The 22,003-nt window shown below is 40.1% G+C and overlaps 2 protein-coding genes and 1 long non-coding RNA gene across 4 annotated transcripts; 2 read left to right on the top strand and 1 right to left on the bottom strand.

Annotated features, from left to right (window-relative positions):
* Nucleotides 1-595: 595 nt before the first annotated feature.
* Nucleotides 596-3,273, bottom strand: LOC134392223 (cytochrome c, somatic). Its single transcript, XM_063116361.1, has 2 exons — nt 3,105-3,273; nt 596-744 (listed from the first exon to the last, which is right to left on the bottom strand). The coding sequence occupies exons 1-2, from the start codon at nt 3,271-3,273 to the stop codon at nt 596-598; spliced, it is 318 nt and encodes a 105-aa protein (XP_062972431.1).
* LOC134392224 (uncharacterized) lies at nt 1,964-22,003 on the top strand. The gene is made up of 2 exons (XR_010025032.1): nt 1,964-2,032; nt 21,609-22,003. It is a non-coding gene; the product is annotated as an uncharacterized LOC134392224 (long non-coding RNA).
* On the top strand, nt 6,795-22,003 carry LOC134392212 (RNA-binding protein 45-like). 2 transcript variants are annotated; one of them, XM_063116345.1, is made up of 11 exons: nt 6,795-7,182; nt 9,876-9,998; nt 11,062-11,188; nt 11,647-11,772; nt 12,654-12,773; nt 13,048-13,215; nt 15,101-15,230; nt 17,458-17,551; nt 19,040-19,188; nt 19,731-19,927; nt 20,616-22,003. In XM_063116345.1, the coding sequence occupies exons 1-10, from the start codon at nt 6,862-6,864 to the stop codon at nt 19,921-19,923; spliced, it is 1,551 nt and encodes a 516-aa protein (XP_062972415.1). In that variant the 5' UTR covers nt 6,795-6,861; the 3' UTR covers nt 19,924-19,927; nt 20,616-22,003. The 2 variants fall into 2 exon arrangements, with proteins under 2 accessions (XP_062972415.1, XP_062972414.1); XM_063116344.1 differs by having other exon boundaries at nt 19,037-19,188.

The raw sequence follows: 22,003 nt of genomic DNA, 5'->3' as shown, positions 1-22,003 counted from the left end.
ATATACTTCCTGGTGGGTCATAAATTCTGCACCTTCATAGACAGAAGTCCGAACTAAGCCTGTTTTGGTCTGTTCTATTGTCGAATATATTATTTATTTATTTATTTATTTATTTATATCCCACCTTTTGCCCAATACTGGGCCTCAAGGCGGCCTTACAAGATTTAAACATATACATTTTAAAACCTATTAATAGAAATATACAAAAGTTTAAAATATATTCCAATATTAAAACATTTAAAATACATGACAATTTTAAAAGCCCTTAGCACAGACAGAGGCCCAGATTAATCACCAAAGGCCTGCCGGAACAAAAACTGTTGCTAAACTTCAAATTGTTTTATCTTTCGTTGTGAGTTGCCCTGATAGGTCTGTAATGAGGCAGCCTATAAATACTGTAAATAAATGGATAAAAGGACTACCAAAGTATCTGGACATGGGTAAGTATGTAAAAGGAGAAGACAATGTTCAGTCTTGTTTTGTTAGGAGACAGAAGCATCTGAAAAGGGCAAACCTTTATTTAACACACATCATTTGTAGCAGAAGGAGTTATGCAAACTGGGAACTATTTTGACATCACAGGATCTGCAACATGTTATGAAGAGGTTGATTTTTTCAAGTAAGTAATGAGATCTGCTCTTTCATTCTTCTTTTTAATGCCAGCAAAAATCATTTTTGTTCCAGGAATGTATTTCTTAGGGTCTTCCAAATATTCCATCAGTGTATTTTCACTCCAGACAATACCTGGAAAATTTAGAGAGTGATAAAATATCTATTTTCCATTCTACTCATGTTTTACTAGTAGGCATCACCTACAGCTATGTGCATCTATCTACTCTGAAAGAATTCAAAATCTATTGGGTCATATAGATGAAAATAAACTTGAATAGCTAAGATTAAAAAAAGAGGACCAGAAAGAATGTCAAACAAAATCCAGTTTTCATTACTATTTGAACACATTTAATACTTAGCATATATTTGGCAATCTATTTACTTTTGATTCACACTGTAAAGTTGGGATTCATAAACTGGAGAGTATTGTAGCCACATCAGATAAATGTAACACTTTCAAATGCCTTGGTTACTTAGTTCAGTACTTGGAACTAGGTGGCAGCTTCATCTAATAACATAATCAGTTGCTGTTTTTCAAATTTCACACTTTTCAAAAAATTCAATCTAATCATTATCTTCCTAAATATTAAAAAAGAAAAGAAAATCAATCTAGTTGGAAATAAATTGCCATTGCAGAGAACCAACATATCCTTTAACTCTTTCTGGAAATCCTTTCAACTGATTTCCCCAGCCAACTGGAGTCATCTCTATCTTTTAAATACAGCGTACTGGGATAATTGTAAGATTTTAACTGGTTGTAATCTTTAGGCAATTTATTGATTACTAGTCTTTTGCTGGCATCTTCATGCCACGCACTCTCCACATTTCTCCTCTGCAAGTAAGTATGTAAAAGATTTTGCTTCTATCAGTTCTTACAATATCTAATCATTGGGCTACATCCAACATTATGGAAAAGGACGTTTGCTTACACAATGGGAGTTTCCCTTTTCTTCCTCCCCGCTGCATCCACCCACATGCCAGAGAGTTCCCCCAATCCTCTAGTGCAGATTTGGGGTTGGGGAAATTCAATCAAACAGCAGTTTTCCACCAGTGAAAGGTCACCGTTGGATACAACTCATTGCATTTCAACATATAAAAACATTTGAAAGAAAACCACAATAATGAAAAACCACAAACAAAATGTTCTTTGTAATATACCATGAACAATCCAATGCTATGCATGTTGACTCAGTAGTAATGTGTTTGGCGAGGTTTACTCCCAGATGTGGGCATATAATTGCATCCAAATACAACTACCGTATTTTCCGGCGTATAAGACTGGGCGTATGAGACGACCCCCAACTTTTGAGAAGATTTTCCTGGGTTAAAAAGTCATCTTATACTGGGCGTATAAGACGACCCCCAACTTTTGAGAAGATTTTCCTGGGTTAAAAAGTAGTCTTATACGCCAGAAAATACAGTAATAACATTTGCTCTCCGAAAGTATCTGGAAACCTTATTATATAAATAAACCCATGCACTGTGGCTCCTGGCACCTCAAACAGCTCATAGTAGGTTACCTATAGCGAGGCACTACTAACGGTCCTCCCTCCCTCCCCAGGAAAGACATACAACGGGCAGTAATGCAACTGATCCACTAGTGTTGAGATCAAGTCCCAGCTCTGGTACAAGCTCTCTTAACACTGGGCCCTTGAGACTGGTGCCGAGTGTCAGCATAGTGCATAAAAAGACCATATATATATATATTCATTAAATGTAAATCATAGGTTTAAAATTGCTACAGAAAACATATGGAGGGAGCTATCCTATGACCCCTAGACTGAGTCAGGGGTGGGTATGTGATATTTCGGATTCCTTGATCCAAGGTTGGAGACAGCACTCTGACCCTGGTGTCTGAACTCCCTGCCAGCATGGAGGGAACCAGTCTCCTTCCCTCCCCATCCCTGAACATGAGAAGAGCCCTGCTGGATCAGACCAAGGGCACAATTAGTCCAGCACTCTGTTCACACAATGACCAACCAGCTGTTGACCAGGGACCCACAAGCAGGACACAGTGCAACAGCACCCTCCCAGCCATGTCCCCCAGCAACTGGTGTATAGGCTTACTGCCTCTGATACTGGAGCCATCAGGACTAGTAGCCATTGATAGCCTTCTCTTCCAGGACACCACAGTGAATGTCTAGCTAAATTGCAGTGTGGGGGAAGTGTAGAGGCAAAGATCACTTCTGCTCCTCCTCCCACTCTGCATTGGATACTTCTAAGCCTCTGAGTTTGGGGGCTTATGAGTATCAAGGATGGATTCAATAGGATTGTGCCCCAAGTCCCCAATACATTAGAAGAACTGTTTCAGAATGCATCTCCAAGAGCTGCTTTGAATTGTGAAGTAATCTTCCAGTGATGTGATGTTTTCTCTTTCTCTAACTTTGAATCAAATTTATTTAGCAACAACGGATACTGCACCAATGGTGTTTATAAATGTCAATTTTATTGAGCTACTCCCATTATTCTGCCTTTCCCCTCCTTTGCTTTACCTTTACTCTTGTTTGCCTCTGAATAAGAAAATCCAGGAGATTGTCCTGTTTTACGGCCAAAGAGACCCCAAAGATTTGGGCCTGTCTTGTGCTTTCCACCTTTTTCAACTGTGTGGCACTGAGAACATTTTTGAACGAAGATCTTTTTACCCTTTTCAAAATCTCCCATGGTAATCTAGGAAAAAGAAATGTGCAGAAATGAAACGCTGATGTCCTTGAAATTATCCCCTCTCCTTAGCATATCTGCATCTATTTTCATGTTTATAGTATCTAATAGCACAGAGAGGACATAGGAAGTTGCTTTATATTGAGTCAGATCATTGATCTAGCTCAATATTGTCCAAATTGACTGGAAGTGGCTCTTCAGGATTTCAGACAGGAGTATTTCTCAGCACAATCTGGAGTTGCCAAGGACGGAACCCATTTTTTTATTTGCAAAGCATTTATTTATTTATTTAATAGATGTTAGTATTAAAATATTTTAAACCACCCTTCATCCTTGCAGGTATCAAGGCACCATACTAATATGATTAAAATAATACACATTACAATAAAAACAGTAAAACTACAACATCAAAGACTACCAGTGATCTATGGCCTTCCCAAAGTTCATACTGTGAATATATTAACACATTTCAATTGTAATAACATTTTAAAAAATAGGTACCGAGTGCCCACTATCCTGTTTTTGAACTGGAAAAATAAAGACGCTGTGCCTACCATTTTCACCTCAAGTGAGAAAAATAAGTGCCTACACAGTCAATCGACAAAACAAATGCATGATTTGTCATGAGACAGATAAATGATGATGATAATAATAATAAACCCAACTAAAATATGAAGATACTGGCCCTGTTCAATAGACACCTTAAACCACAGCTTTTAAATTTGTATTTCTGCACCGCTACTGATTTTATCCAGGTAGTGCTTTTATATTGTATTTTATATCATGTTTTTATACTGTTTGTTTTATACTTTGAATGGTTTTAATTTTTGTGAACTGCCCAGGGAGCTTCAGTTATTGGGCAGTACAAAAATGCAATAAATAAATAAATAAATAAAATTCTTATAAAAGATTGTTGGCTAATGGCAGCAGGTTCCTAGCCTCTTAGTAAGCTAGTAAAAGATTTGTAGGCTAATAACTATTATAGGCTGATTTTAATCATTTAGGCTACAATCCTACAGTCCCAAGAAGGGCACCCTAGGGAACAAAGGATATAGCGAAACTTCCTCTCCACCTGCAGAGAGAGGTCTATATATAGACTGAGAAGGAGGTCCCACCCTAAGAAACCTCCTCTGTGTGGTTGCGGGAAGTTTTGCTGCTGTTATTCCACCATTTCTGGAATGTCAACGGTGGAACAGGCAAAAAGAAGGCATGCTGCGGGATATATGGGGAGAGACTTTGATATGCAAGACTGAATGCACAAGAGCCTAGAGCAGCCTTCCCCAACCTGGTGCCCTCCAGACGTTTCGTACTACAATTCACAGCATTCCTGACTATTGGTCATGCTGGCTGGGGCTGATCTTGGGAAGCCTGGGCTAGAACAACTCCTCTGTGAGAAAAAGCTACAAAATTTGGGGCTTTTTAGCTTAGAAAGGAAGGTGGGGACATGATAGAGGTATATAAATTGTGCATGGTGTGGAGAAGTTTTCCTCCACAATACTAGAACTTAGTTGCATGGTGGGAGATTCATGACAGATAAAAGGAGGTACTTTCTCACAGACCACAAGATGCAGTGATGGCCACCAAACTGGACAGCTTTAAAGGGGGATTAGATAGATTCATGGAGATAAGGCTAGCAACAGCTACTAGTCAAAATGATTGACAATATATTACCTCCAGTAAAAGAGGCACTATGCTTATGAATACCAGTTGCTGGGGGACACAAGAAGAAGGGTGATATTCCACTTATGTCCTGCTTGTGGGCATCCCATAGGTATCTGGTTGGCCACTGTGGGAGCAAAATGCTGGATTAGATAGGCTTTTGGTCTGATCCAGCACAGGTCATATGTTCTTATTCCAAAATCAACTTTTTGGCAGTATCTTGATTAGGCCAACACCAAAGTCACAAATAGCACTCAAGCTTTTGAGTTCTCCAGAACAATCAGATTAAGATAAATCTTCCCCAACCTAGTGCCCTCCAATGTTTTGGATTTCATCTCCCAGCAGCCCCAGCTAGCATGGCCACATGTCAGGAATCCTGGGAGTTATAGTCCAAAGCATCTGGAGGGCACCAGGTTAGGGAAGGCTGAGTTAGAACCTAGCCCGATGAGTTCTGGAGAACTTGGAAGTTCACACAGTATTTTGTGTGTGTCGTTTGAGTTGACCTAATGGGCTATTACCCTAATACAGATTCTGGAGTTCTTCTCACGGCCATCACAGCTACCTTTGCTTTTTCTCATGTTCTTATGTTCACTAGCCAAAGTTCAAGGCCATAGAGGAAGCTCTTTGAGGTGCTTCGTAGAGCTGTATGCCTAAAATATAGAGGGGCTAAACTTTGAGTAGAGTGCAGTTTTATTGATTATTATTATATACAATATTTATATACCACTCAATTATCTAACACAGATTCCAGAGTGGTGATAAGCTACAGTGTTAAAGTTTAAAAATGGTTTCACGTTTTTTCTTGGAACACCGGTCGCTGGAAGACTTTTAAATACCAATCCAATGTGGGTCTGCTCTTTCCTATCCTATCCAAGACCAAGGTAGGAAAGAACAAGATGAAGCTTGACCACTGTTACTAAGAGTTCTGTTACTGCTGTTAATTTACATCCTACTTGAGGGGCGGGGGAGGATTATATGTCAAGAAATACTTTTGTAAGCCGCCGTGAGAGCCTTTTGGCTGAATGGCGGCATAAAAAATCCTTAAATAAATAAATATAAAATTATATAAATTGAACAGCAAATATATTGACTAGGCGCTTTATAGTAGACCTAAAATTAAAATAGGAGATCCTGCAGTGAATCATCGTCTGCTGCCTACCTTCAGTCCAGGCTAGAACAGGGCCCTTTTCTACACCGGCCTGGTCTCTTCGCCCAGCCCAGCCCCAAACCCACCCCGCAAACTAGCCACTGCAACCCGCAGGGGCTGGTGGTGTCACACTTCGGGCACGCATTCAGCAACAGGTGCCGCCAAGGCAGAGAAGGGGATGGCGTCACAATAACAGTCGCAAAACCACAGGCGCACGCGCGGGGGCCTTCTGGCTGGGGACTGAAGCGTTCTAGCCAGGAGGGCGGGACATTGTCCTCTTCCGGGCCTCCCTCTCCAACAGCCGTCGACGAGGAGAGCCGCCCTCGCACCTGCGAATGCCGGCGAGCAACGAGTCCTCGCGCGCTCAACAGTCCGCGAGGAACGGAACAAATGTATTGGTTCGGACCGTGGCCAATAGTTGCTCCGCTCACTGCTGTCTTCCCGCCCTCTTGGCATATATTAATGCTCGAGTGGCCATTGGCTCTTCACAGAGTGGGAGTTGAACGGGGAGACAGGATTGATTGTTTTTTTTACACCAGCGAGTGGGTGTGAGGGGAGGCGGGGAAATGGTGTCGAAGTTCCGCCTCATCGGGAGGGGTCGCTGTGGGCACTTGTCTTGTGCCCTCTCCAGGCAGCCCGACTCCAAGGGACCACAGACGCAATGAAACCACTTCCGGCTTCTCATTGAACTGCGGCTTAGAAAAAGGACAGTGCACCATAGAGGAGGGCAGAGTGGCTATTCTGCCCTCCGTAATATTTGTTTTTTCCGGGACGCCGCTTGGAAAATGGCGGCGAAGGATCGCAAGCCCAGCACTGAAAGAGACCGCCATGGAGGGAGCAAGAGCAGCTTTCTTTCCCAGGATTTCGACAATCCCCCCCGCAGCTGTTTATTCGTACAGCTGGGCATGGAGGTGCCGAAGGAGAAGGTCCGGGAGCGCTTCGCCCCTTTCGGCGAAATCCAGGATATGTGGATGCTGCGGGACAAGCGAACCCAAAAGCTCAGCGGCGCCGCGTTGATCAAGTACGCTCGGAGCTCGCAGGCCTGCCGGGCCTGGGAGGCGTTGAACGGCCAGTGTTTCTCCCGGAGCGTGACCAAACCCATGAAGGTGAAGCGCTCGCTCGCTCGCTTTGCGCTTATTCCCAGCAAAGTGTGCGCACCGTTGCAGTCGCGAACCCCCCACCCCACCCCTGAAAACAATTGTTAACAGGACGACTATCCAATAAAATAAATGCAATCTCCATCAGCCTGGTTGCTTCCGGTAAAAGTGCAAAAGGTGGAAACTCGAAGCTCAGCTGAGTTCTCTCTCAAAATATTCACTGCGGTTTTTGTTTCCCAGTGAATGCACGCACCCCCAGTGATGGGGAAAGGAGGCCTGGGATGATTTGTGTTTGCACGGCTTCTCTGATGCTGCCCTTAAGCTGAACTGAAGGCTTCCTTTCCTGCCTCTGCCCCGTTTCGTGGGAAGTGTTTGTATGTGAAATAGTGGGAATCGGTATGAATCCCCTGGCACAGGGAGTTTATTCATAGAACAGTGAAGCCATGTCATAATGGAGTGCCTCTGAACATGTGCAGATGACATTTTCCTCACTGCTGTGTAACCCGAGAGACGCAACTTTCCTAAATCTAGTGTTAGGTGGCTGAGTTACCGACTGATCTATTACTTTAGCATTAGGAGTGGATGGTTGTTGTGGCATTGTTAGGCCATGGCCAATAAACAAGTTAGCATTTAAAGGAGCCTCAAAGTTCCCTTGCCTTTTTGGCTACCATAGTGAGAATTTGTTAGCATGGTGAAGGGATTCTGTAAAGGAAGACAGAGCAGGGAAGCATGAACTCTTGAGGAAAGCTGTGTACGATGCTTGAAAAACATTACAGGAAAAAACATCTGGGGTTTCCATTGTGCTTGTAACCACATGCCAGTAGGTCAGGAACGGATAATGACAACACCTGAATTTGGACATTGACAAAATTCATCCAGGATTATCAGCATTTAACATACTGAGAACATTCACTGTAACATATACGAAATATGTGCAGTACAATCCTATGCATGTTTACTCAGAAGTAGGTGCAGCAGAGTTGAATGGAAATTACTCTGAAGTTCCTGCAGTCTCAAGTACCACATACAATAATTGCCATCTCAATTATCACCTGTTGCAGTCTCAAGTACCACATGTGAGTTAATCCACTAAGGGTGGGGTAAATTATTCACAAAGCTCAACTCTGCGAAATATTACATTTCATAGTTATAATTTGGGATCCCTCTGTTCTTTGGGAAGAGTGACAGCCTTCAGCCTCTTCAGCGCCAGAGCATATCTCTAATCCAGCCTGCAAGTGGGAGTGGCTTCTCGTTTTTTACTGTATATGGAAGGCTTTCTACTTCTTTCCACGATGACTACAGACTTAGGCGAATAGGGGGTTTGCACATTTTCATACTTATGTAAAAGCTCCCAGAAGTGCAATAAGAGTTGGCCACGTACAGAAGATCCCCATTTGATCCTGCCCTTGGAATTAACTGATTAGTATGGTTATGACATGTATTTTTTGAGAGCGCCTTCTCCCTTACCAACCTGCCCGGTCACTGAGGTCATCCAAGGGCCTGCTCCTGGTGGTTCCACCTAGATCCATCCTCCGATTGGAATCCACCAGGGGAAGAGCCTTCAGCGTGGTGGCGCCCCTCCTGTGGAATTCCCTGCCTCTGGTGGTCAGGCAGGCTCCAACCTTGTACTCCTTTCGGCGCCTCCTGAAAACATCTTTATTCCAAGAAGCCTTTCTTTAACATGCAGCCTTGGATTTCTGATTTTTGCTTCTTTTTAAATTGTTTTAACTGTTTTATTCTGTTTTTATTCTCATTTTACCTTGTACACCGCTCTGAAATTTTTCAATGGGGAGCGGTATATAAATATTCTAAATAAATAATAGTAAATAAATAATAATGCAAAACCATAATTAAACCAAACTGGGGCGGTGATGTGTGGGGTTGGGGTCCCCCCACCCCAGAAACTTCGAGAAAACGTTCCAGTGCCTGAAATTGGTTTGGATATTATTTAGCATGTGGGCTTACATTAATAAATAAAATATTTAAAACATGCCATCTTAATTTTCAGGTTGAATCATTATATTATTTTCCCCCTATTGCCAAAATATTGGAAGTGAGGGACTGCATTAGGGAATAATCAATTAAGGGCACCTATAGCGCAATGCTATGAAGCTTACTTTGACATATGTTCCTCTGTGTTCAGCCTTCAGCTTTAATGTGTAAATATTATAACACTTTGCCAGTAAACTGCAGGTGCTTCCATTACATTTTTTAAAAAAATTTAAGAGAAAAAGTTATTGAAAATTGTCAATATAATGTTAACATGCTCAAAGAGTTATATATTTATATACTTGTGCATGCTCTTTGGGATCTGAATTTTTTTTAGAGTTTTGAAACAGCTCAATAATGTTACTAATTAGCTTAGGCTGCAATCCTATGCACATTTAGACATAAAAAGCCCCAACAATTTGGCTACCTGGATGGATGCTGGCTGTTGTAGAACTTTTTTCTATCTAAACATGTATAGGATGTTTAATGAAGCAATGCATTTTTAAATGGAAACTTTTCTGTGGAAAAATATAGCTGCCCCACCTTACTTATTACGGAAGGAATTTGTCCAGGAGAGGGGGGTACTTCACATTTCTAAGTACTATATCATGGATTCTTAGTTGGCTCTTGTGTGACATCTGAACCTGACCATACAGTATAGGTTGAGGTAAGATACATTTTGCCGCACTTCATCACCACTGTTTTCAATGTAGGTGCTTTTGGCAGAAAAGCAAACTCCTGGAAGTTTACAGTATGCTTACAAGGAACCATCTACTCGAATACGAATCCACATTCCAAAGTCCTTCACCGAGGAAAACCTTTGGGATATGTTTAAGGTACTAGTTTAATTTTCACTAATCAGTACTCTATAGCACTTTCATTTCCCCGTCCAAATTAGACAGGTGAAACTTCTCCACTCTGTCTGACCAGTTTGTTTCTTTTACTTGAACAGGTGTGTCTGCAATTTTTATAGAATAACAAAACTATGAAATGATAAGACAAGTAAGACACATCGCTAAATAATACAGTTAGGATTATTAGAAGCATAATTAATAGAAATAGTGGCTAGCATATTTCTTAATGAAAAGAAAGTTCTATTTTTTTCAACCAACAAAACAGTTAACATTAGATATTTTATTTACCTGTCTGTCAGGCATGGTTGACAGAAAACATGTAATCATGTTTGATGGGCTTCTTGTTCTTCCAACATCTCTTTGCTCAACCATATTAAAATTTCAGTATTTATAACATTCTAACTAGCATTAGCTCAGGTCCTTTATCTTAAACATCTATGCAGTTTGACTCAAATAGGAATTTCAGTCATAATCACAATTCCTACACCTAACTTTCCCTGACAAGGACAGGCTTTCAGCTAACTTAAGGAACATCCTTGTGAAGGCCTACCTTCTCAGTTAAGGAGATTTTGACTGACGACACTAAGCCATGGTGGTTAAGCATTTTGAGCTAAGCATTATGGTTTAGCAATTCGTGTGAACCATTCCTAACCATGCTGACTACATAACCACGGTTTAAACACGCTCATTAAGCATTTGCTGCAAAAGGGTTAGTGGCCTACCATGGCTTAGCGTTTCATCTGAACAGGCCCTTTCTCTTTTTCCAAAAACTATCTTTGCACCTGTGGCAAGCTCTCTTGTCCCTGATCTAAGAACACAATCTGCACTTAAAGCTATCCCATGGCACATACAGAACTAATCACTCTGCACTTACTTAGCACACATAGATGAAAATGAACAGCGCTTCTATGAAATATAACAAATTCTTGTCGACATTGTACATTATATTCATGCTTTGATGCAAGGTTTAGAACATGTCATTTCCGCCATCTGCTTTTGAACTATTGCAATGAAATCTTACCTCGTTTTGTTTCAATCGTAATAGGTCTATGGAGAGATTATTTTTTGCATTATTGAACGGAGCAAGTTCTTTAGACACAATAAAGGTTTGGCATACATAAAGTTTACAAAGGCATCCGAAGCTGCCTCGGCAATAGAAGGCTGTGACAAAAGTAAGAGATGTTACTTTTCCCACCATTTGCTACTGTAGTACCTAAGCCTACTAACAAGTTTTTAAGGAGCAAATCTATGCATGTTTAGAAAGAAAACCGTCCTACTACTCCCAGCATGTTTCCAGCCAGCCATGGCTGCCTGGCGAATGGTGGGAGTTGCAGGACTTTTCTCTTTCTAATCAGGCACTGGATTGCACCCTTTACTGTTTATTGATTAACTTGCTGGTTAAACTGATTAGGGCTGAAAATAACGAGATTAACTTCACAATCTGCCATGGTAGATTTTCAGATTGAGTTGTAATTTGGGAAACGGGTTTGGAAAGCAGCAAATAAATAAATCTTGAGAACTTCATTTTAAGAGTCCCTAAAGAGAGATCAGGTTGTGTAGTACACAAAAATGAGTACAAGTCAGAATTATGAAATGCATTTTAACATCTTCAATTATATGTTGGCTTCAGGTTTCAAAGCTGCTTGGGCTGAGGATGAAGATAAAACTGATTCCACTGCACCCTCTGAACAGGAATCATGTGTGAATGGCCCAAAACAGAACTATGATGAACAAGGGAGCAGCTTGAACACTTTGGGTGAGAAGTACAGTTTTAAAGGAAACATTTTTGTGTAGGCTGTGATTCTGGTACACACATGTTGGCAATTTCTATTAAAATCCATGGAACTTGCTTGCCAGATTTTAAGAGACAAGGATTTCCAATGTGGTGCCCATGAGAACCCACTTTTTTAAAAAAAAAATACTTTATTTTTTTCCTGTTTTTTAAAACACATGCATGTATTTGTATATATCCATAGCAGTGAATACATATGAAATGTCAACCTTCTAGAAATTATACGTAGGTTTCAACAAAAGCAGTCCAAATATTCAAAGTAGTATCCAGTTTGATCATTGTGTGCCACCCATTCAAATATTAAAAGCGTTATCCTTCCAGTGTTGTAATATCAGTTTTTTAGCTGTCAAAAGGGTGTGGAGAATCCAATTATGTTGATCATTTGTTAATTTCCAAGAAGCAGGAAAAGACTATGTATTCAGTGAATATTAAAGACTTTTCCAGGACAACATTTATTTATTTAGTAACGTCCTCCCCCAAAGAAGCACCTATTAAACGTTGCCAAAACACATGTCTAAAACAAGCATTAGCGTTATTGCAGCGCCGGCTATTAGCCAAATTAGACAATCCCGTACTAGAGAGACATTGCAGTGTCCAATAGACATAAATGTTTTTGCTGAGTAAGACGTAGCCTAAGATCCATAGACATGACAAGTAGATGCAAAGCGGAATTTTGTGGTGGTGTCCAAAGCAGTTTCTCAAATTCCCAAATGTGTTTACAGATCCAAAAAGGTTGGGGACCTCTCTTCTAAGCGGTTTCAAATATGGGAGGTGTACAGTAGCCCAATCAAATGCAAATCACTATATAATAAAGTTTTAAGTTTAGACTATTTGTCTGGCTTAAGGTGTCAAGAATTTGTCTCCGTCTAAACCCCCTGAATACTATGAAAATGACTGCCACGTGAGTAGTACAAACGAGGAAACAAACAGCCATGAAGTAAAAAGAAACAGTATGTATATTTCAGGTAGGTAGAACACGCTGAAGGTTAACATTTGTGTGTAGCCTGCAGTTCTAAAACATACACCTGGAAGGCAAATTATTTCCCCTGAAATTTGTGGGACTTGCCCTCCTCCATATTAAGAGGTTTTAAGGAGATTCAAATATTTGGGGTGCACAGTGGTCCACAGGTATGCAGATCTCTTTCCCTGTTGTGTTTGTGAATAAAATCAACGTAGGCCAGTCATTCTGTAGCCTGCAGTAATGTTGCTTTGCTCTATTTCCTTTTAAACAACTGCCAGAGCCTACAAGCTTGGAAAGGACTGATACCCGAAGCCACGAATTTGTCTCCAGAAGGTTGTCAGTGGTTTCTCAATCCCCATTTGTACAAAAGCAACTATTCAGCCTTTTTAATCTCATCCCAGGACTGGAATCTTGTGAAACTCATCAGGATCCTCACAGTAACTGTGGTAATGCAACAACTTGAAAAGTATCTTTCTGTTTAAGATTGGATATCTTAAAATCTTTTTAAGAAAACATGAGAGAATTTTGGAGTGGGTGCCTTGGCAAAGTAAAGGGTGGGAGTTGTTGTTGTTGTTATTAATAATAATAATAATAATTACATTTATATAATGCTCCATAGCTGAAGCTCTCTGGGCGGTTTACAGAAGTTAAAAACAGTGAACATTAAAAACAAATATACAAAATTTTAAACCATAAAAAGCATAAAATACAAACAAAAACAGACAATATCCATTTAAAACATCTATTCTGGGGTCAGTTAAAAAAACTCAGCATATGCTGTTAAATGCCTGGGAGAAGAGAAAAGTCTTGACCTGGCGCTGAAAAGATAACAATGTTGGCGCCAGGCAAACCTTGTCGGGGAGATCATTCCACAGTCGGGGGGCACCACTGAAAAGGCCCTCTCCCTTGTTGCCATTCTCCGAGCTTTCCTCGGAGTAGGCACTCGGAGGAGGACCTTAGATGTTGAGTGTAGTGTATGGGTAGGCTCATGTTGGGAGAGGCGTTCCGTCAGGTATTGTGGTGCAAGTCTACTGTTACTTTCTACTGTTAGTTTTACCCTACCCTGTGCCTGCTTACCCTACCCTGTACCTGTTTGCATTCTCTTCCCCTCCTTATTGTTTTACTATGATTTTATTAGATTGTAAGCCTATGCGGCAGGGTCTTGCTATTTACTGTTTTACTCTGTACAGCACCATGTACATTGATGGTGCTATATAAATAAATAATAATAATAATAATAAGTCGAGTTAATGAGTAGGGAGATGCTATATGGGGTGTGTGTGTGTGTTTCTGTTTCCAAGCATGAAACTGGAGCAGTGGACAATGAGGTGTCTTTGTCTGTCATTTTGTGACAACTGTACTACTTAACCAAGTTGTATATTCTTATACCAATGCAACTACCCAAATTATATTCACCACAGGTGTGCTCTTAAATTTATTTCTGAACAAAGGGATTACTCCTCAGATACGTGCCTTTGAGGTCAAGGGGTAGGCTATTTGAGTTTGGGAAGCTCCATTTGGGAGCACACTGCTTTGCTTGTGTGTTCCCCAATCTCTGCATCTTCTTTTTGAATTAGCAGCTAGACTATCAGCCATTTCAGTCAGGTAATACTTTTTTTAGGATTGATATTGCAATTGAACAATATCAGTTTTGGCATGTGCAGATACAGTAGAGTTCCTGTGGTGGATACCTGTGCATCTTATACACCTTACCTGTGAAGTTGCATCCACAATTTCCTACATATAAGTGAGATTAGTGTAGAAATTTGCTTGGTGTGGAGTCCATATCAGAAGCTGCTGATAGCACTAATAGTAGCATCAGTACATGCTTTGCCATGCACCATCCTTCCCTGACCTGGTGCCCTCCAGATGTTTTGGACTTCAAGTCCCATCAGCCCCAGCCAACATGGTCAGGAATTTGAGTTGCAGTCCAAAACAACTGGAGAGGACCAGTTTGGGGAAAGGTTCTCCAGTTTCTAAGTTTAAAATAGAGGGTTTTTATATAGATACTGAGTAATCTGTAGTGAGTGACTTACTGTGTATACCAAATGTATGTCAGCTCATTTGGAACTTCTTTGTACCATAACTTCATAATTATTTATTTAAAACATTTGTATCCTACCCTATATCATTAAGATCTCAGGGCGTACAGATAAAAACATATAGTATAAAACAATAAATATGCACAGTTAAAAAATTAAACCATGAACCAAGTGAAAAAAAAAATATAATTCAAAAGCAGTAAATTAGTAGTACTCCAGTATTTTTGTTGGGTGCTTTGTTCCCCAGTAGGTCTTCAATACTTACAAGTATACTGTTGTTCATTCTTAGGATACGCAGTGATTCAGTACACAACTACTGCAGCAGCTATATATGCCAAAAAGAAGCTACACGGTTTTGAATATCCTTTTGGGAACCGCCTGCTTATCACTTTCATTGAAGACGGAACTGATGGAACTGAGTAAGTACCAAATCATATAAAAATTAAATGTAGTCATGCTAACTTGAAAATGGTAATGGACACTTCTTTCTTTCTAGAACAAAGACCTGCAAAAGAAAGACAAGGAAAATTTAAACATGCCTGGTACTATACAAATACTGATAAATGTAATAGAATTTAGTTGACATTTTCTTTAAGGTGCAACAAATTAGATGGTTTTTATGTTCAAACTGCTTGGATAGAAATCATTATTAATAAAGGAAAATGGGTTTTATTCATCTATTTCTTATTGAAAGATGCATGAAGCTGTTTTGGAGTTGGGTTTGAATGCAACGGTATGCCAACTTTCCCCTACTGTAGAGGTATTAATTGAGAAAAATGTATCCAGAAAGGATTTGAGTCAGTTCATGCTTTTATGATCTCTACCGTAAGGAATGAAAATTCTTCATAAATAGTAATTTCTGTTGCTTGTTCTCTAAAGAAGAAAAATGTGGTTTTGAATATACTTATCAAAGCACATCTGAAATGTATTAAATACATCTGAAAAGTGTTAGGAAAATGTTCCTAATGTATCACTTTTAGGAAGCACTGAAACATAGACCCAGTTCACATGCAATGACAGCCCATGTAGGCACAAATGGGAGCAAGTGTGCTGTCTCTGGTGGGCTTCTAACTTCTGCTTTCAGTAAACAGCCTACAATTATCATGATTGTAGGTTGTCACAGTGATGTCCAAACCCGGACACTCTGGGTTGTTTAGGGGTTAAGCAAGCTGGAGTTAACCTACAATTTGCTTCCATTCACCTACAATTTGCGGATTAAGTAACAGCTCATCTGTTTTGTGCACACCGGGTGAATGTGTTGTTGTTTCTTTAATTAGTGAGTCCATTTCCTAAACTGATTTTTTGAAGCGCTTTCAAACTGCATCCCGCTAGCCAAAATGATGCATTCTTCCAGCAATTTATTTATTTTATTATTTATTTATTTATTTATTTATTTATTTATTGCATTTCTATACCGCGCAATAACTTAAGCTCTCTGGGCGGTTTACAAAATTAAGACAATTCAAGTATAAAACAACAGTATAAAACCATAATATAAAATACAATATAAAAGCACAACCAAGATAAAAACAGCAGCAATGCAAAAATACGAATTTAAAATACAAATTTAAAACAGCAAGTTCAAATTAATTTATAGACTGTTAAAATACTGGGAGAATAAAAAGGTCTTCACCTGGCGTCTAAAAGAATATAATGTAGGTGCCAAGTGAACCTCCTTAGGGAGCTCATTCCACAGCCGGGGTGCCACATACAGAGAACTGTTTTTCACAGCAACACTACACTATGCCTCAAAGAAGGGAGGCGCTCTGTTACTACAACATGCGTGTGAATCAATATGCCACCACTGAAATGAATGGGGAAGTCTTCCTTGGCAAAAAAAATGTGGCAAAACAACAGATTGGCCCATAAGTATTATTAGATCAAGATATGTATGTTTCCTCCCCCACCCCATCCTGCCCCAAGTTAGGGCTAGTCTAGGATAGTAGTTTCAGTGCTTATTGAAAACAAGTTTAGCTGTTCTGTCTTATGAAAGACTGTAACACTAAATTGTTTGCTTGCGTATCCTTATTATAATTTAAAGCAAGCCCAAGTCCATAAGAAAACACAGGGCCTGTTCAGATGACACGCCAAGCCATGGTTATGCTGCCAACCCTTTTGCAGCAAATGGATAGTGAGCATGTTTAAACCATGGTTATGTAGCCACCATGTTTAGGAATGGGTCACATGGCAAGCTAAGTCATGGTTCACATGGCACTCTAAGCCATAATATTTAGCTCAGGTGATTTAAACCTTCAGATCGTCTGTCATCACTTCATAAGAGACAAAATTTCCCTAGTAGTCCGTTGCTGTTGTTAAATTCCTTGAAAATCTGGAAGTTTGATATGTAAGCATGGGTGATCAGATTAATAACTATTTGCTAAAAATTATATATTTCATCTTTATTTAAATATCTACAGTGATAAGGGCCAATACAGTCATTAGTCTTTGATGTCTGGGTGGGTGGGTGGGAGTTGAGATTGTGTTTAATAGTCCTGTTGATATTGATGGGACTTAAAGAACATAACTTTGGCTGTGTTAGACCTATAATTAGTCTTGAATATTTGGCTTCTCTATCTAAATAAATTGAATAATGTTAGGATATAGAAATATTGCATTCATTCTAAAAAGAGCCTGATCTGCTTGCAGCCTTGCCAAAGAGATAGCAACACAGCTGTTGAGTTCACAACTGTCATCAAAGACATGGAATAAGAACTCGGCCCTTCAACTTCTGGGGTCTTCTGTAAGTACCCCAATTTTTAAAAATGGTTTAAATTCTTTAAATATGTATTTCAGTGTCTCATCTGTACATTAATCACAGTACTTTTACACAAAGTGGTTTGTGTGTGCTCAGTTCCTTTATTGTTTTTCCCCCCAGCTAAGTTGATTTCCCATAAGAAAAAAAGGGGACATTTTTACATGCTTTGTGTGTTTTGGAAGGGAAAGAATTGCTATTTCTTGGCTTTTACACACATTGGGGTTTGCACACTTACCTCATTCTCCCTTGTTTAAGAGCCACTATATTGTGGCTAAGTTTTTTTTAAAGCTGAAGCAGTTAGACTATTGGTAATACCAGTTTACCCATAAATGTTTGTGGGTACAATTCAGACTGGATAGTAGAACCCTCTTTTCAAGGGCTTCTTCCAAGAGTGGCTGAGCCCTGAATATACAATACGTTTCAAACGTTCTCAGTCTCGCCGCCTCCTCTCCTAACATTATTATACCTTCTCCGCACATACACACGTCCAAGTGACGAAACTTACTATCCAGAGGTCCTTGCGCACAGTCACATGTGTGCAAGGTGTTTGTTTGCATAAAGCTGTTAGACTGGGGGTCATCTGGTGGAGGGGTTTCTGATGGAAAGACAGGATAAAAGCCTTTTAATAAAAGAATTGGAGTGCTAACCTGGAACTGGCATTAGAAAGGGGAATAGAACAACATGTGCCTGACCCTGTCTAAAACCACAGACCAGGAAACTTAATTTGAAGAAGGGAGTAGCCTTTTGCATATGAAGGTGAGTTGATATATTGTTGTTTTTATGTTTTTGATGGTTTTAAATTTTGTATACTTTTTTACTGTTTACTGTTTTTAACTTTTGTAAACTGCCCAGAGAGCTTAGGCTATGGGGCGGTATATAAATGTAATAAATTAAATGAGTAGGAAAACTAGAAAACTGCTCCCTTGGAGAATGAGCCCTTGGTGAGGAGGAGAGAATAACCCTTTACACATGGGCATCAAGAACTGTCTGTACCTGTCCTAATAGCTGTCAGCTTGAGAACTGTTAATAGGCTGAAACCAATACCATAGTTTACCCTTGTTTTATTCATACAAAATGAGAGAATGAGTAAAACCAACACATCAGAAGGGCAGGTTGTATTTTCAAACCTAAAAGTGTTTTGCATTTGGGGGGGAAACGGTGTGTCTGGACTGTCCTTTGGGACTGAGGTTTAATTCTGGAAAGGGTGGGGGATATTTCTGTGCATTTGACTGTGTTTTATTTGGTACTGCAGCATGGAAGGATTTAGTTTGTGTTAACTGTGTTGACCCATCAGAATGAAATTGATTATAGCTTTAAATCCAGCAGTATGCAAGAGGACAAACCGTTCTTTGTCCAACAGTAGAAGCAAGAACAGTTATTAGATTGATATTCAGAAACCTGCAGTATTGAATGTGTTAGTCCACGGTTTATAAGGAACATGTTGATTTTGATGCTTCTTCCTTCCCCCAACAGTCCAGTAATCCTCCACCTCAGCTCCAAACAGATGCTGAGCTTCCTTCCAGCAAAAGGAAAGCTCCACCTGATTCTTCCGTGCGAGAGAGGCTCTTTGTAATGTTCAGTCCCCATCCCTTACCTGAAGACATATTGGATAATGTATTAAGGTGAGGTCTAGTGAACTAAGACTGATTTGTTATTCAAGGATGTATTGATATAGACCTGATTATTAAATAATTATACATAGATTAGTATTATAATAGTGTGTATATCTGGAAGAGGGGAAACAGGTGCTGATGAAAAATGAGTGCCATTAGTGAATAACTTTAGTCATTCTTATGACAGAACTAATAGCAGATTACAGATGATCATGCTGATTTATTGTTTTGAAATTTAAAACTTGTTAGTTCTTGAAAAGCCTTTACATCAGTAATTCAACCTGAGGCAATGGTTGTCTATAAGAGTAGAACCTGACTTGTTGCAGCCTGATTTTAAGAACTACATGTTAGCAGACAGAAGAGAGTCCTGCAAATTAAAGATTAATTGATTTATTGCAGCATAAGCTTTTATGGGCAAATTTATCACATATGTGATGTATCTGCCTATAATGGTTCTATGAATATATTAGATTGGACAGATGAGTCTGCAAAATAAAACAACACATCCTCTTGTTTCATACCTAATTGCATGCTACTTCGTTTTGTTCCAGTCGGTTTGGAAATTTTATAAACATTTACCTCATACCCGGGGAAAACATGGGTTATGCCACATTTGCAGACAGAGCAAGTGCTAGCAATGCTATAGCCATGTTACATGGCAAGACTGTGAATGGCGTTAAGTTGAAGGTGATGCTGGCAGACTTGCCCACAGAAAACTCCAATAAACATCAAAGAATATTTTGAATGAGTAAGTACCTAGTCTCTGGCATGATACCTGAGAGAGCACCTTCTCCCCTGTTAACCTGCCCGATCACTGAGGTCATCCGAGGGTCTGCTCCTGGTGGTTCCACATAGATCCATCCTCTGATTGGAGTCCACCAGGGGAAGAGCCTTCAGCGTGGTGCCTCCCCTACTGTGGAATTCCCTGCCTCGAGGTCAGGCAGGCACCAACTTTGTACTCCTTTCGGCACCACCTGAAAACATTATTATTCTAGGAAGCCTTTCCTTAATGTCTTGCCATGAGTCACTGTATTTTAAGTGTTTTATTCTGATTTTATTATCATTTTATCTTGTACACCACTCTGGAATTTCCAATGGTTAGCAGTATATAAATATTGTAAATAAATAAATGAATAAATAATAAATTATGCTACTGCAGTATCATCTTAGATAGGCTGCAGGAATAAAATGCAGTGTTTGCTAAAATGCTTCTAATGTGGAAAATTATAATGAAGAAATTAAAATATATATGTTGGCATTAATTGCTCATGTACAAACTGGATTAAGTCCCTTCCTGTACATGGTTTGGGATTATGCAATACCTGCTTGTCTACATCTGCCACCAAACTTCACCTGCCGTCACTATTTACAGCTTTTCTGTTGGGTCTTTTCCTGCCTGATCCAACCTTTTTGACTTTTCTATCCTCTTCCTGCAGAGCTGCTAGATCTAACACGGACTCCTTTCTCTTGAGGCTGAACGCAGATGCGCTTTGTGGCTACAGGTTTTGCGTCTTGTGGGGCTGAGGGTAACAGGCGCACTATGGCAGTGTCTTTTGCTACTGGATTGGCTTCACTGTTCAGGAAAGCAGCCTGGGTGCATTTCCTGGAGTGCCCTTCCAAATCCAAATTTCACCAGTCCTTTTCTGCAGGAATTCTGCCAAGTGCTTCCATGTTGCAGCATGGGCAACCAATGTCCCATCTGCCAGTCTCCAATCTCTTTCCAGGCAAACTGGGAACCAAATGAAGGTTGCTTTTGCTACTTGGTCTGAATTGGTGTGTCATATGACTCAAGTTCTAAAACTGCCACTAAAACTTTGGGCTGCCTGAGCTTCTAAATTACTTTATCAGAATTCAGGGGTCCCTCAAGACTCTGCCTCCTGGAATTAGGCCCTTTCTGCTGACAAAATGTTTGTTACACCAGAAGACATATTTCGGTAAAGGGCTTGATAAGGAAGAACAAACTGCAGTTGAATCCAGGCAAGACAGAGGTGTTTGTCGTGAAGAGACTTAATTCAGGTATTGAGGTATGTCAACTAGTCAAGCCGCGCTCCCTCTGAATGACTAAGTTTGTAGTTCAGGGTGCTTTTTGACCTGGCCCTGCTTCTGGTACCCAAGGTGGAGGCAATGGTGAGAAGCATCTGTTATCAGCTTCACCAGCTTTGCCCATTCCTAGAACGTGTGGACCTGGTAACGGCGGTGCATGCTGTGGTAACCTCTAGGCTTGCTTTCTGCAATGCATTGTACTTGGGGCTGCCTCATATTTAGTTCAGGAACTTAAACTAGTACAAAAGATGGCAGCCAGGTTGCTTTCCAGGACATCCTGTGAAGACCTATAACACGGTTACCTTACACTGGCTGCCAATTCCTTTCTGGGCAAAATATAAAGTGTTGGTTCTTACCTTTAAAGCCCTGCACGGTCTAGGTCCAAGGTACCTTAGGGAATGCCTCCTCTCCCATGTTCCGGCACACCACTTAAGGTCCTCAGAGGGCATCTGCTGTTACTGCCTAGTGTAAGATTGGCAGTCACACACTAGAGGACCTCTTTGCTGCCCCTCCTCAGCTGTGAAATGCGCCTGCTGTCTTTTTTGAATATCATTAAGCAGGCATTAAAGACTTATTCCAACAGTCCTTCCCTTTTTAGTATCTTCTTGCTAACCATCATATTGTTTTTCTGTTGTATGGTTTTATTGATTTATCTAAAAAAAAATTAAGCTTTTTTATGCTACCTATGTTATTGATTTTTATATCTTGTTTTAACTTTGTACATTGCCTAGGATATTCTGTATATAGGCAGGGAATAAATTGAATAAATATATAAATTTCA

This window comes from Elgaria multicarinata, chromosome 2, assembly GCF_023053635.1.
Source record: "Elgaria multicarinata webbii isolate HBS135686 ecotype San Diego chromosome 2, rElgMul1.1.pri, whole genome shotgun sequence".
Lineage (NCBI taxonomy): Eukaryota > Metazoa > Chordata > Lepidosauria > Squamata > Anguidae > Elgaria > Elgaria multicarinata.
This window is presented reverse-complemented; position numbering and strand designations above follow the sequence as displayed.

Excerpts from the sequence above, each read along its gene's own strand:
- LOC134392223 (XM_063116361.1), bottom strand. The coding sequence starts at position 3,273 with ATGGGAGATTTTGAAAAGGGTAAAAAGATCTTCGTTCAAAAATGTTCT. Across the intron at positions 745-3,104 it reads AGAGGCAAACAAGAGTAAAG|GTATTGTCTGGAGTGAAAAT; the intron begins GTAAAGCAAAGG and ends TAAATTTTCCAG.
- LOC134392212 (XM_063116344.1), top strand. The coding sequence starts at position 6,862 with ATGGCGGCGAAGGATCGCAAGCCCAGCACTGAAAGAGACCGCCATGGA. Across the intron at positions 17,552-19,036 it reads TTCAACTTCTGGGGTCTTCT|CAGTCCAGTAATCCTCCACC; the intron begins GTAAGTACCCCA and ends TCCTTCCCCCAA. Across the intron at positions 19,189-19,730 it reads ATATTGGATAATGTATTAAG|TCGGTTTGGAAATTTTATAA; the intron begins GTGAGGTCTAGT and ends GTTTTGTTCCAG.